The sequence below is a fragment of the Mesoplodon mirus genome (genome assembly GCF_964341445.2).
Source record: "Mesoplodon mirus genome assembly, chromosome: 15".
Taxonomy (NCBI): Eukaryota; Metazoa; Chordata; class Mammalia; order Artiodactyla; family Ziphiidae; genus Mesoplodon; species Mesoplodon mirus.
The window spans coordinates 15,507,193-15,523,352 of record NC_138991.1 but is presented as its reverse complement, the minus strand read 5'-3'; the positions used below and the strand labels follow the sequence as shown (position 1 = coordinate 15,523,352).

General features: G+C 36.2%; 1 protein-coding gene across 1 annotated transcript in view; it reads left to right on the top strand.

Annotated features, from left to right (window-relative positions):
- Positions 1-16,160, top strand: part of STK4 (serine/threonine kinase 4) — a 98,689-nt gene that overhangs the window by 34,265 nt on the left and 48,264 nt on the right. Inside the window, exons 8-9 of the mRNA XM_082645398.1 lie at positions 416-544; positions 1,261-1,447. Of these exons, the coding sequence (XP_082501524.1) occupies positions 416-544; positions 1,261-1,447 (316 nt within the window). The remainder of the gene's footprint in view (positions 1-415; positions 545-1,260; positions 1,448-16,160) is intronic.

Below are 16,160 nucleotides of genomic sequence, written 5' to 3'. Positions count from 1 at the left end.
GGAGAATGTGCTATGGTTCGTTGTTGTGTAGGACTGTTCCACACGTTACGGGATTACTTGTGTCCCTGCCCCCTTTCCTATGTCTCATGTAGTTTGTGTTCTCCAAACATTGTAGCAACAAGCTCCCAAGATGTTTACAGAACTTCCTCTAGGGGGCAATGCCAGCCTGTTAAGAATCTCCAGAGTTGGTAGAGAGAAGTGGAGGAAACATTCCAGCCAAGCCAGAAAAGATGGGCCAAGCCTGCATGCACCTGCTCACCGTTATAAAGCAAGTGTGGGTTAGCTGTAGTCCAAAGCATAAAGAGAAAGATTAGATTCACTGATTGATTCAACAAAGATTGTCAAGTGCCTACGGTGTGCCAGGCAGTGTCTTGGCACTGGTGCCATATAAACCGTCTTCAACTTTCTTGCTAAGCACCCATTTGTCAAGAGTGCCAAAGGAGTGTCCATACTGCGGGATTTAATTAACGAAGCCATGGACGTGAAGCTGAAACGCCAGGAAGCCCAGCAGCGGGAGGTGGACCAGGACGATGAAGAAAACTCAGTGAGTGGCAGTGGCAGGCGTTGTGGTGGGCCTCGGGCATCAGGGCTTGTTATTTCATGATTGCCAGCCAGGTAAGATGAGTTGGAGATGTGGGTTCCACCTGGAACTGGAGGCTCTTCTTGCTGACCGTGTCCTGTCTGGGACTAGGGCTTGCTAGAGGCTTGCTGGGTCTGTGTCTGTTCATCTCCCCGTGCTTCCTCAGACACTTCCACATTTTATTCTTTTGCCTCCATATCTTTTCTTCAGTTTAACTTTTTATTCGGGAAAGAGAATACTCAGGTCTGAGACTGGATTTTCCCAGGCCCTTCTGGGGAGTCTAGGATCCGTACTAAATATGTAGACTTTACATATGTATTGATCTTCTTTGGTTGAATAAGAGTACTGTCAATGGAGTATAACCTTTAAAAATCGTGACCCAATGTCTTTTACACCTGTAACATATATAATATTGTACATCAATTATAGTTCAATTAAAAAAGAGTGCTCTCGGTTCTACAAGTCAGGTTTAGAACCCAAGTAAGCATCAAATCCAGAAATATTTGCACCAAGATGAGTAAGAGTAATTCAGAAAACTCAATCTCTATTTTTAATTGGAGTATAATTGCTTCAAATGGTGTGTCAGCTTCCGCTCCACAACAAAGTGAATCAGCTATACAGACAGAAAACTTAATCTTTTGATCAAATTAGCCCTCATTTGAGATTTCGTCCTTTTCCAGGAGGAGGATGAACTGGATTCTGGCACGATGGTCCGAGCAGCGGGGGACGAGATGGGCACCGTCCGAGTAGCCAGCACCATGAGTGACGGGGCCAATACTATGATCGAACATGAAGACACATTGCCATCTCAGCTGGGCACCATGGTGATCAACTCAGAGGAGGAGGAAGAGGAAGGCACTATGAAAAGTAAGGCTCTGATTAAACAGACTAACTTCGCAGGCAGATCATGCACATTCCAGAGAGAGCAGATTCTCATGGTCCACGTGGACTCAGTCTTGAAGCTCCTGTCTCTTGTCACAATCAAAGGAGTAAGAGTGTTGGAGGGTTGGGACAGCAGTGGAGGGTTCGGGGAGGGAGAAAGCCGGCATGTGGAATCAGAGGCAGGAAAGCATCAACAACAAGAAGGGACTGACTTTCAAACCTGAACGGCCATTCTCTCATTGAATGTTGTCACTTTTTCCTTCTTTTCCTTGATCTGTGGAGGTGAGCACATGCATTTGTTTTTTGTTTCTTTTTTCCAAAGTGATGGTTTATTTTATTTTTGTTTAATTTATAGTGATTGTTATTGATTTAAGTGATTACGTGACTGTTTAATTTATATTGCCTAGATCAATGTATGATAGTTCCAGTGGTTCTACATCTGGGCCAGCACTTGGTATGGGCAGGCTTTGTAAATGTAGATGACCTAGTAGGTGTGTAGTGGTATTTCATAGTGGTTTTAATTTACATTTTCCTAATGACTAATGCTTTTGAGCATATTTTCATGTATTTCTTGGTCATTTGCGTATCTTCTTTTGCTTCTCCCTCCTCTCCTTTGTGCTTTCATTATTATACATTTTACTTCTACGTAGCACACACGTTGTTTTGATGCATAATTCAAAGTGCAGTGAAATTCTGAGCTATTTATCATACATATTATCTTCAGTCTGTTTTCACGGTACTCTGTGTGTCTAAACCAGACTTACCAATTCTCAGTCAATCTGTTAAGGATGAATGTACAAGTTGAAGAGTCCCATCCAGTTCCTTCTAGTGTAAACCCACCTCTGCTGCTCTTCTTATACTGATGATGATTTTTACTTGGCCTATGACTGAGGCCTAACACCGGTGCTCAGTTCCCGTTGAAGAGGGCCATCCTCTCCTCTCCCTTCAGTTGTTTCCTTTCCCTTTACTCTGTGCATTACAGACCAAGTCATGGAGAAAAGGAATTTGGGAGTACAAAATGGTAATAATAATTGAGTTCTAAATGTACAATTTAGTCTGAGCTTTGCGTAGGTTTAAAGCATTAAGTCTCTATGATCTTTTCATCATCTTTTTTTTCTTTCCTTTTTTCTTTTAGTTTATTTTTAATTAATTTTTATTGGCATATAGTTGATTTACAATGTTGTGTTAATTTCTGCTGTGAATCAGTTATACCTATACATATAACCATGCTTTTTTAGATTCTTTTCCCATATAGGTCATTACAGAGTATTGAGAAGAGTTCCCTGGGCTATACAGTAGATCCTTATTAGTTATCTATTTTATATACAGTGTGTATATGTCAATCCCAATCTCCCAATTTATCCCTCCCCCCTCCTTTCCTCCTTGGTAACCATAAGTTTGTTTTCTATATCTGTGACTATTTCTGTTTGGTAAATAAGTTCATTTGTACCATTTTTTTAGATTCCACATATAAGTAATATTTTCCTTCCTTTTTTAAAATTTAGAGTTTCTTCCTCGAAACCAGGGACTGATTGGCAAACTATGGTCCACAGGCCAAATCTGGCCTGACACCTGGTTTTAGCAATAAAGTTTTATTGGAACACAGCCATGTCCATTCATTTGCTATTGTCTATGACTGCTTTTGCACTACAAAGGCAGAGCTGAGCAGTTGTGACTGAGACCATGTGGCCCCCAAAGCCTGAAATGTTTACTGTCTGATCATTTACAGACAGAAAAAGTTCTTTAACCACTGCTTTAGACGTACTACTGCTTTGTGATTGATTAATTCATTCAATAAATTTCTCTTCAGTATCCCAAGTACTTTGCTAGATGCTGAGGATACTGCAGGGAATGAAGAAACAGTCCTTGCCCTGAAGGAAGTCACTGTCTAGTCTGTGGGACAGACCATTTAATTACACTTCAGCATATGAAATGGGCTTTAAAACAGAGGTAATCTGAGGGTGTTGGTGAAGCAGAGTGGAAAAATATTTAATTTAGGCTGGGATTACTGACAAATTCCTGGAGGAAAAAGGCAGGAAGGTTGGCAGTGAGTAGGGTGGGTGGAGATGTTCCAGCAGAGGGAGCCGTGTCCACAAAGTCCAAGTGGCAGTGAGTTCAGGGCAACTGCAGCTGGTTTATTGCAGCTAGAACACACCGTTCCAGGGCTTTAGATCTCAGGCAGCCCTCTTGAATTTTCACCTTCCAGGTCTGTGTATTTATAATCAACCCTTTGTTTTTGAAGGGAACAGTTTTTCTTGTTTTCTTTTTTCTATTTTGGGGCCAAGGCTCATCATCTGTGTTTGGCTTCAGGTCAGAATTATACAAATGGTGAAAGAGTAGTAATACTGCTGATGGATGTGTAAATTGATCTAACTTTTCCAGAATGTAGTGCATATCAAGAATTTAAAAAATTCAAACCTTTCATTCAGTAAATTCCACTTCTAGGAATTTGGCCCAAGAAAATAATTGAAGATATAGAGAAATTATATTCTAGCTTTACAAAAGTAAAAAGATAAATTAACATGTTAATATGTGCATAGAAAAAGGACTGAAAAAACCAATCAAAAGGCCAGGGAAAAATAAACCAAATATTAAAAGTAGATAATGGGATTATAGGTATTTTAAATTTTATTTATTTTCCAAATTATTTTCTAGAGTTATTATCAGAGAAAAAATCCCACCAAAAATACTGCCGATATCATAGTGTATCCTGTAAATTAGGACTTTGAATTCTGCATTGCCTTAAGAATCCTTTTTTTCTCCCTTCTTCCTCCTTGCACTGTTTTTTATGGCCTTAAAAATGGATATTTACAAAGAGTTTATTAAAACATTGTCACTCCCTGCTAGTCTCTCTTTAAATTCTTATCGAAAATGTGTTCTTACAGTATGTTTCATCCCCTGGACTCAAGATTTGGTGTTACGTAAATTATTGAGTGAATGATACGTACTAAATTTATTTTTTCTTTTGCTCTTTTAAGTAGCTATCCCGTGTGATTTGTTAGGAAGGTTTTTTTGCAGCAGTGAGCTGCTGACTTCTTTTCGTTGACTCAGAATGCTATATCTTCTCCTTGTTTTAAGGGCTTTAATTATGCAGATGTTTATAATCCCTGTGTAATATAACTAGGCTGACCCATTAACATGTGTTGTGCATGTACGTGTTATGGAAAATCCACCTTTTTAAATTTAAAGAATTAATTTTGTTCCACATGTAGTTTTCATATTTTAAGTGCTCATTAATTCAGTGGGTTGTTTGTTCAGTTTCTGAGCTTGGATAGTTTCAGCATGTCTAATGAGAAACATGCGTCTTTTATTATAGTCATGAGGGAAAAACCCATTTAAAAACCTCAACAGTCACAGCTAAGTGACGTTAAATAAACTTAGTTCAAAATTTGTTTCAGGTCTTGTAATTCAGTTTTGAGTCACAAGTTAGATAGATTTGCCACTTAATTCTGAGATCTTTACTCATTATTTTAGGAGCTATTGAAACTTTTCATTATGGAAAATGAAAATATATACAGTTACACAGAATAATATCATGACCCCTATGGACATACAACCAGTTTCAGAAATAACTCACTGCCCATCATATTTCAGCTCTCCGCCAAAGAGAATAACAAACTGAATTAATTTAAAGCAGATCTCAGACATTAGACTACTTCTTCATATTGATTTCTAAACATTTAAAGGAGACTATCTGACCAAGCTTGGCTTAGATAATAACTATCTGTGTTACATTGGACAATTCTCTTTCCTTGTATGGGCCTCAGTGCCTTAATCAATAAAAATAAAGAGTTATTAATCTTCTTTATTTTCCTTGTCCCTTGTAGCTCTAATTGTTTATAAAAATTATATAACTCATGACTAATATAGAACTGAAGTTTCTACAGTTTTGTGAAAATAAATAGGGTTTCACCTAGTACCTTAGAAAAATTAGATATTTCAAATGCCTCTTTTCTCATTTACTGTATTAAAAATTATTTATACCAACAGTATTACAACAGTGTTAATGCACTATTACAAAAGAAAGTAGTTCACCCCTAAGTCCTCTCACTCCAGCAAAGAACTCCTGTTCTTGACCATATGCCTGTATAGTTCCTATATGGTAATAATTTGCTTAGATATTCTAATTTCTGATTAATTTCTACTGAATAAGCATATATATTTTTCATGTTGTTGCATAGTCCTTTTTTTTTTTTTTTTTTTTTTGCGGTACGCTGGCCTCTCACTGTTGTGCCCTCTCCCGTTGCGGAGCACAGGCTCCGGATGCGCAGGCCCAGCGGCCATGGCTCACGGGCCCAGCCGCTCCGCAGCATATAGGATCCTCCCGGACCGGGGCACGAACCTGTATCCCCTGCATCGGCAGGCGGACTCTCAACCACTGCGCCACCAGGGAGGCCCCATAGTCCTTTTTATATTTATCACACTTAACAGTGTTTTTTGGTCATTTACCCATTGCTGGGCATTTTGGTTGTTTCCAGTTTTTCACTAGTACAAATAACTCTGCAGGGAACATCCTACATATAAATTTTGCCTTCCTTTTAATGTTTCCTAGGAAAAATTTCCAGAAGTGTTTGAACAATTTAATGTGCAGGTATTGCCATATTGTCCTCCAGAAGGTTTGTACCAGTTTACCTTCCACAAGGATTAATAGCAGCTATCAGTATCCTTAGTTTCTTCCCTTTACAGCAATTTCTCCTTTATATTTTCCATTTTTTTAAAATCTCTCTGTGCCACTTTCTGGGTGTTAGCCCTGGATTCATCTTCTAATTCTATAATTCCTTTTTGAGCCATGTCTAATCAGCTGTTTGACCCAGACATTGCGATTTTTTCAGTGGCTAACATTTGCTATGGTCACATGGCTAGTACGCGGGAGCTGGGAATTCAAAGAACTCCACAGTCTATGGTCTTTTCATTCTACTGAACTTCTGATTTGTTCTGGAAGCCTACCCTTATGTTAATGGGCATTAGATCCATAATATAAAACCCATGAAAATTCATGGTAAGACTGGTGCTGGCTTTTGAGGGGATTCCAAAGATATCTTTTTTTTTTCTTTTTAAGAAACAGTTTTTTTTTTCTTTTTTTTTTAACGTATATATGTATCTATTCTTTTTCGAATTCTCTTCCCATTTAGGTTGTTACATAATATTGAGCAGAGTTCCCTGTGCTATACAGTAGGTCCTTGTTGGTTATCCATTTTAAATATAGCAGTGTGTACATGTCAAACAATTGTTTTTTATATATAAATTATTTATTATACCCAAGAGGATAGACATTATAACTGTTAATAATAATCATTAATGATTAGGCACTTAATATCTACCAGGTGCAGTGCTTAATCCTTTATAAGCATTTCATATATTTTAATCATTACAACCGTGATGTGTGGTGTTTTCACAGCCCACCCCCGGCCTTTTACAGAAGCAGAAACTGAATTGCAAAGAGACTAAGTAACTTGCTCGTGATTACGTAGTGAGTAACAGAAGAGCCAAGACCTGAAGCCAAATACGTTTGATTTCAAAGCTCATGCTCTTAACCATTATATTATCCTGCTCCTCAGCAGAGCCCCTTTATTAAGTTGTTAAGGGACAGGACCAAGGCTCATGTTACAAGGGCATCTGATGGCAAGTCTCAGCTTGCAGTGTCCCTTGCTGGTTGTTTGAGTACCTAGCCTCGCTCTGTGTCTGCCCAGGATTTCCAGACACAAAGGGCACAAGGTTTTCAAAGGGAAACCTGCCTCTGATGATTCTGTTACATCTAAGGGAGTATGTTTTGGTTGTGTATATCTGAATCTACCATAAAGAATCAGATTGCAGTTGGAGGGAGGGTTAGAGTGGGGTGTGATTTGATTGCTTTATGAGAGACCCCAAGAACACCTGTCAGAACCATAGAGGTAAACCATTGTCCACACTACTTTGAAAACCCATGTCTGGATAAAATATCAGTTTGGGGATTTTGGAAGGCTTCTCCTGTTTGTCTGTGTCACTGGGGTTTTTTGCATAAGGACCGTAGAAGAACTTTGCCCTCGCTATTCGAAGGGCACATTCCTGAGTGACTGGAGAGGTTCTGTGTCAGTGTCAGGGTCCTTGTACTTTCTCTGGGCCGGCAGAGGGAGCTCTGTAATAGGTTATGAGTTTAAATGGTGTTCCCACTTGTGTCCACAAATCCCCTTTCTATGGAAGGCTTCATTCTAGATCAAGACTGTTATTTATTTATATTTTAACATCTATTTTAAGTAACCACAGCAACACTAGGGCAATGTCTTTATTTTAGGTAGATTGGATACCTCATACTTGGCAAAGTTCAAATAAGACTGAAGTCGGTTAGAACATCTCAAAATAGTTTAAACTTTTACTTTCTCTTCCCAGATTTTTCAGTAGACCTTAACCAGAACTGATGTTTTCTTTCTGCAGCGTGGTACCACGCATATAGTTTCGAACCTATCATCAGTTAAAATGGCCCTAACAAAGTAATTGAATACATTAAAAAAAATAAAACTTAAAATTATTGTGCAGAACTGACTTGGGAAAAGTTATTTTATGTATCAAAATAAACATTAACGATGACAGTTTATAGCTTTTCTTGTGTAGCCTCTTTAGTTTTCATTTAATTTATTTCCATATTGACTATACAAGTCTGATGCTTGCTTTGCAAGTAGCCTTTGCCCTTTTCCTTTTCTTTTTCTTTCTTTTTTTGTTATTGGTTTGCAGTGGTTCTTTATATGTTGGATACTAATTTTTTATTAGTTATGTGCATTGTAAATATTTTCTCCCAGCTTGTGACTTGGGCTTTTAATTTTTCAGGATATTTTCTAAGAAAGCAACTTTTGTTTTCATGAAGTCACATTCGTCTGAATTTTCTTATACCGTATGTTTTTTGTGCCTTCTTTAAGAATTCTTAATAATATATATAAAAATTTTTTGTTTTATATTGGAGTATAGTTGACTTACAATGTTGTGTTAGTTTCAGGTGTACGGCAAAGTGATTCAATTATACATATATCTATTCTTTTACAGATTCTTTTCCCGTATAGATTATTACAGAATATTGAGTAGAGTTTCCTGTGCTATACAGTAGGTCCTTGTTGATTATTTTATGTATAGTAGTGTGTATATGTTAATCCCAAACTCCTAATTTATCCCTCCTCCCTACCTTTTCCCTTTGGTAACCAAGAAATTCTTAATAATATTGTAATAACTTTGTATGGTGATAGATATTTACTAGACTTATTCATAATGTATGCAAATGTCAAATCATTATGTAATACACCTGAAGCTAACATAATATTGTATGTTGACAATATTTCAATTAAAAAAAGAAATTCTTTCCTACCCAAATGTCTTAGAAACAGTCTCCTATTTTTTTTTTTGAAAGGTTATAAAGTTTTACTGTTCACATTTAGGACTTTATTTAATATATCAGGAATTTTTTTTTAGTTTACAGTATGAACTATAGTCATCTAATTTTATTCCTTCCATCTGAAAGAGTTGCTTTCTCCCTCCATTCAGATCTTTGGTCCTGTTACCTTCTCAGGCCTTCCTTGACCATCTATCAAAAATAAATTTCCCTTCCCCTTTTTATTTTTCTTTCAATACAGATTACTCTTGAAATTTATATCATTATTCTTCCATGTAAATTTTAGCATCAGGGGCTTCCCTGGTGGCTCAGTGGTTAAGAATCCGCCTGCCAATGCAGGGGACACGGGTTCGAGCCCTGGTCTGGGAAGATCCCACATGCCACGGAGCAACTAAGCCTGTGTGCCACAACTACTGAGCCTGTGCTCTAGAGCCCGCAAGCCACAACTACTGAACCCGTGTGCCACAACTACTGAAGCCCGTGTGCCTAGAGCCCGTGCTCCACAACAAGAGAAGCCACTGCAATGAGAAACCAGTGCACTGCAACCAAGAGTAACCCCCACTCACTGAAACTAGGGAAAGCCCGCCTGCAGCAACGAAGACCCAATGCAGCCAAAAATAAATAAAAATAAATAAATTTATAAATTTTAGCATTGGTGTATCAAATTTTGTAAAATACCACTGGAGTTTTGACTGAATTGCATTGAATACACAGATTAATTAGGCAGAATTGCCATCTTTATGATGTTAATTCTTTCTATTCATGAACATGGTTTATCTTTCCATCTGTTTGGCTTATATCTTCTTTTTGTAGATAACTTTATAATTATATCTATAAAGATGTTTTAGATCTTTTGTTAAATTAATTCTTATGGATATTTTTTGTTCTAATAGGTTTTCTGGAGTTTTTTATGAAGACAGTCTAATTGTGAATTAGTTTTTCCTTTTGATCTTTATATTTTTCTATCTTACTAAAACTTGCAATAATAGAGGTGGTAGTGGGCATTTTTGTCTTATTCCTTATCTTAAAGAAAATTCTTCTAATAATTTACCATCAAGTTTGATTTTGTAGTAGGTTTGGTGTAGGTACCCATTATCAGGTCTATTTTTAGTTTAAGAGATTTCTTTTCTAATCAAAATTGTTGTTAAATTTTATTCTTTGATTTTTGAGTTGAACACTTAGCTGTTTAATTTTCTTGCTTACTAATGTATTCAGGTAACATTGTAATTGTTTCTCTAAGTTCAGTTTTCGCTGCATACCATAAGTTTCATATGTGGCACATTGTAAATACTTTTTCCCAGCTTGTGATGCTTTGTGCTTATTACATATTTCTTTTTTAACCCATGAATTATTCAGAAGTGCTTTTAAAACCAAATTGTATGAATTTTTTTAACTGCTTATTTTTAATTTTCAATTTCAGAGAATTGTGGCTAAAGAACACAGTCTGTGTGATACCAGTTTTTTTTTTTAAGAGTTTTTGATGTCGACCATTTTAAAAGTCTTTATTGAATTTGTTACAATATTGCTTCTGTTTTATGTTTTGGTTTTTTGGCTGCCAGGCATGTGGGATCTTAGCTCCCCAACCAGGGATCAAACCCTCACCCCCTGCATTGGAAGGTGAAGTCTTAACCACTGGACCGCCAGGGAAGTCCCCGATACCAGTTTTCTGATGTTTTCTTGTGACATTTGTGGCCTAATATGTCAGTAATTTTTGTTAAGTGTTGTTTGTGTGCCTTAGAAAGAATGTGTGTTTTCTAATTGTTTGTAGGAATCTATATATATATATACAGTAGATTTAGCTTGTTAATTGTCTTCAAATATAGCTATTCCCCACTAATTTTTGATACTTGATCTTTTGGTTTCTGAGGGACATATGTTAAAATTGTTACTCTGTGATTGTGATTTGTCAATTTTTGTTAATTTTGAGATTTATATTTTGGGGGGGAGGACTTTTATATTTTGCGGTTGCGTTGTCTGATGCATATAGATTTAGAATTGTTAACTCTTCCTGGGAATTGTTCCTTTTATATTTGACTTTCACACCTTCCCTGAGATATGGGTCCACTAGTTATGAGCTTCCTGCCATACAGAATGAGGAAGTTCAAGTTAAAAGTTCAGTGTCTTGTCTAAAGTCACCCTAGATGACAAACCTTTGACTTCTAGTCCTCATTGCTCTGTGGTACAGGGCTTCTTGTTAAATATTGTGAAAAGCCTGCCTTTCTTGTCTTTTGACACCTATTTCTAGGATCTTCAAACCTAAGGCTTTTGTGATGTTGGTGTTTGGATTATCAAGACTCATAGCTGTGATAATAAACAGACAAGGTTTTATAGCTAGGTAGATTGATTGACTGAAGTATGATAATGCAAATGTAATAAAATGTTAACATTTGAGGAATCTGGGTGAAGGTTATCTGGATAGTCTTTGTAACATTGGAAGGTTTTGTATATCTGATATGTCAATATAAAACATTACATGATTTTTAATTAATGATTTTCAGTTTTTAGAAATAAACCTCAAAAGGCTAACTTGGGATAGTTCATAAATTTGAAAGAGTTTTACTTAAGAGTTTCCTAATAAAATAGTATCTTGAGGTTGTTCGTTTTTACTGATTCAGCTATTACATGTCATTAATATTGACAGAAATTTGTGCTTTAGACAACCAAGCATATCACACAGGTTTAGGAAAATGTTAATTTTTTAAATTAACAATCCTTTTATTGAAAAAAAATTATATTGTGTCCATTTTTTACGTTGAGGTATAGGTATTTTATAATGTGTTTCAAGTATACAGCAAGCTGATTCAGTTATATTAATTATTAATAATGTCATTCAAAGTAATATGTTGGACACTGAATATTATTAGTAGTACTATGAAAATAATGAAATTTTGTACATATTGCCATCCATGTATTTTATATTAAATTATATGTGGGGTTTTTTTTGGTGTGTCTTAATATACAGAAAAATTGTTTCACCATTTCATTATCAAGCGAACATTTTTTTTTGAAAGGGAGAGAATTTCTCCTGTTTTAGTTGATCGTTATCAAATAAGATATTTAGGAGCAAAAATGAGAACTTCTATATTATAAGTAGAGAAAGAATCCAAGCTTTCAAAACATATTAAAAATTTGTTGTCAAATAAACTACATTATTATACTTTAATAATACTTTAAATATCAAAATATGTTTTGTCCTTGAAAACAACAAAAAAAGTTCTTTTTTCAGAGGCAGAGATAACAAAAAGAATCCTGGAGCAACTGATCCCGAATTGCATAAATTTGTAGTTTAGCAGTTAAATACTTTTGCCCCAAATTAGGAAATGACAAGCCAAAGGATGGCCACTTAAAATATGTACCTCATCTACTAAAGATTTGACAGGCAACAGTTTTCCCTTCCAAGACTCATTGGCTACGATATGGTTTTCTTGTCCTCACTGCCTTCCCAAGAGATACATGGCAGCCGGTTCCCCCTCCTTATCTCCAGGCTTATTAGGCCACCGGGGATGCAGAACTTGGACCACTGAGTTGAAAGATTGTTTCCACTGACTCAAGAATTTTAAATTAGACTCAGTGAACTAAAGGGAGTGAGTGGATGATTTCTATTTCAAACTTAAATTTCTAATTGTATTCTAATGAATCTCTTTGAAATAGAATCTTAAAGCATCGTGGCATAATTAAGTTAGATCAACTCAGAACCATGTTTTGGGTAAACTGCTGTGATAGTATTATGTGGTAAAAACGTTACGTACTTATAGTTTCCCAGAAAGTCCTAGGTCTCACGAAGGCACCTATTGTTGCTGTGAGTTTCCTCATGTTAAAACCAAAGTCTAGGATCTTGTTAAAATGATTTTTTTTCAACACCATTGGTCAGATGCTAATTTCAGAGCTGTGTAAGATGGAAATTCTTGACTCACAGCCTATCTTCTTTCCACCTGCAGTTTTTTGAAGGGGATTGTTATAACAGTGACTCCCTTGTGCGTTCTCTGTCTCATTCTCTCTGACTCAGATTATAACATTTGCAAGGACAGTTACTAGGACATAAAGTACTACAGGTATTTTAATGCTTCTTTTACTACAATAGCCTTACTGTCTGATTTCAGATCCCCTCAGGATGTTTAAAACTATCGTCAGAGAATATTAAGTGTCCATGTGTCTTTGCCACTCACCATCAGCATCATATGAGAATTTCACATAGCATTAGTGTGCTTATACGTACCAAAGCTAAAACTTAAAATGTAGTTTGGTTAGAAACATATCTCTCAATAAGGGTAGGAGAAAGAAAAAGGAGTAGCGGAAAGAACATTAATTTTTGGAATCAGAGTCTTTGATTTGAAACTTGGCTCAGAATTCTATAAACTTTGTCAGCTTTGACAAGCCGTTTCCTTTTTTGAGCCTCAGTTTCCTATCCTGAAAAAGTGAAGCATAAAAGTTCCTATTTTGTCAGGTTGTTAAGATGATAGGAGATAGATATGGAAAACGCTTAGCATAGAAATGCTTAAAAATGGTAAGTAGTATAGTAAGTATATAGTAAGTAATGGGTCTTTTAGTGTATGACAGTGGTTTTTTTCATTGGACCTAAAAATTCCTTCAACCTGAGATACTTTTCTACATCCTAACTCCTTTTCTCTTGCTAGTCATGTGTTTTACTTTTTTTAGTTTGTACCCTTGGTATTAATGGTGTTTTGTAAGTGCCACTTCTGTGTCTAAGCACTGGCATGAAGATGGTTGATCTAAAGGAAGGTCACTTGTCAGTTTCAGTAATGTTTTTAAAATGTGCTGAGGAGAGAGAGACAGAGATTGATTCAAATTCCTTGGTAACAGGATAACATGTTTTGAGAATCTGTTAAGCAGTAGCTCAAAATATAAGATGGTAGATTATAAAGAAGGCTAGACTTTGAATCTATGTGAGCCTTCCTTTGTGAAGTTTCAAACTGTTATCTTAACACTGTGAAATTTATTACTGACTGGGTTTTTTTTTTCCATCCCTGAAAGATAATCAGTGGGGTTCACTGTGCATTTATCAGAATCTCCCTCTAGGGTGGGATTTACAGCAGAAGAGCAGAGATCTTGGTCCTCAGACTTTTCTCACAGTTGCACAGATAATTCAAGGTCATCCTGCCAGAGTGGAGGCTAAATCCTAATTGTTTGTGCAGTTTTTCTAATTATGTCCAGATGCTGGGCTCACTTTTATCTTTGGAAACCGTTAACATTCTTGATTCTTTTGGGATAAGCCAAAAAGCACAGACACGTGGTGCCTGAAAATTCATTCAAACCACCTGCCAGACCACGTGTTAGGATATGAAAGTACCAGATCTCAGTGTGACATGGCTGAAAGGCTCAAGGCCTGTATTTTGAGGAAGATAAGGTGCTTCTCCATTAGAGTTAAATTGGTAAAAGGAGAGCCAAGAATAGCCATGGGGGAAATCTATTTTCCAAAAGAGAGCAGTAGCATGGTAGTAATGAAGAATAAAGGAAAAAGCCCAAAAGATATACTTTGGCTCTTATGCCCAAGAAGCAGGTAAATCAGTTTTGATCAGTTAGGGGAATATATTTTTCTGGTGCTCTAAGCTGTTCTGACCTGCTTACTCTTGCTCAGCAAGAAAATGGAGATACATTTTGATGAATTTAAATGAGTCCCAAAGAAAAAGTAGATGATTCTCTTAAGTGTTTATGCTCTAAAAAAATATCAGCTTGGAACCAGTATTTGTTAAAAATAAATATTTAATACCCACTAAAAAGTATTTATTAGGTAGTCACTATGTGTCATTACTGTGTAGTGTACAAAAACCAAATGACATGTTTTCTGCTGACCAGGAGTTTGTAGGTTAAACGGGGAAGATAACATTTGTCATTATCTAATATGTATGGAGTGCCTACTGTACTATTACCGTTCTTTCTAATTCCTTACATGCCTGGAACATTACTTTGGGTGCCTCAGATAGTGGTGTTTGATGTTGATATAACTTAGTTGAGGAGATAGGGCCTCTACATGTAAAGGTAGTAATATAATAATAAGACAAATGCTGGGTAAGTGGTTCAGGAAAATGTTGAAGGATTTGTGAGAACTTAGATATACAGAAAGGCTGGGGACAATATTCCAGGCAGGTACAGAGTCAGAAAGGAGGGGATATATGTTGAACATTCAGTTTGGCTGAAGTGGGTGTTGACCAGATATTGGAGGACCTTGAATGCCAAAGTAAGAAGTTTGAACTTGACTTTGTTGGTAATAGGGTAATATAAAGACATTTTGATCAGAAAAGTGATATAACAAAGTGGTTTTTTAGGACAGTCAGTTGGATGATACGGAGTTTGAAAAGACTGGAAACAGTGAGACCAATTAGGAAGTTGTTGCAATAACCAAGGTATGGATCGTTCTCACCAGTGAACCTTTTGTATGTATCTTTTTAGATGTGCTGCCTCTATTGCTCTAGTTAGAAACCCTTTGAAATCTGGATTTAGATCTCTTCGAATATACATGGTAGCACACTAGACTTAAAGATCCAGAGCTTCATTGCCCAGAAGTCAAGTCAATTTACACAGAGGCAGTTACCAAAACTAGTTCCTGGAAGAGTTATTCAAAAGTTAGACTCTGGGGAACCTTATAACTTATAGTTCTGGCAATTCTTAGTGGTTTCAAAGAACATTCAAAGGAATATTTATGGCCACATACAGAAACTTGGATAGTAACTTGTGTAATTAAATGAATTAATAATACATGTAAAGCACTTAGATGCCCAGTCACAAAACCAAAACCAAAAACCACACACATAATAAATGTTAGATTAAAAAACAAAACAAACAACCCTATGATAAGGCATATTTTTCCAAGCCAGAAGAAAACATGAGAGATTATTTGAGTTGTTTTCTTGCAAGTATTCATGCTTGAAACAGAGAAGAAAATGTAGGCTTTTCCGAGTTCTCTACTTTGAACAGGTAGAAAATTGTAGAAATTAAGGAAAGAGTAGGTTGACCATTGTGGTTCACTTGGTGACAGTCTTGAAAATGAATATTTAAAATGGAAGGGCATAAAGTTTAATGTCTAGTAGTTGGTCATTCCGAAGGAAAAGATGGGCCTCCATCTTTGGTCAAGCTCCTGGCCAATTATGACTACCTTGGCATTGTGTTATAGTTCATGTGAATCCAGAAATAAAAGTAAAGAGTAGAGAAAAGGGATCTTTCTGTTTTTTTTTAAAAAATTTATTGATATATAATTCACTCATTTAAAGCATACAATTCAGTGGTTTTTAGTATATTTACGGAGTTATGCAACCATCACCACAGTCTAATTTTTAAAAATTTATTATTTTTAATTGAGATATAATTCACATATAAAATTCACCATTT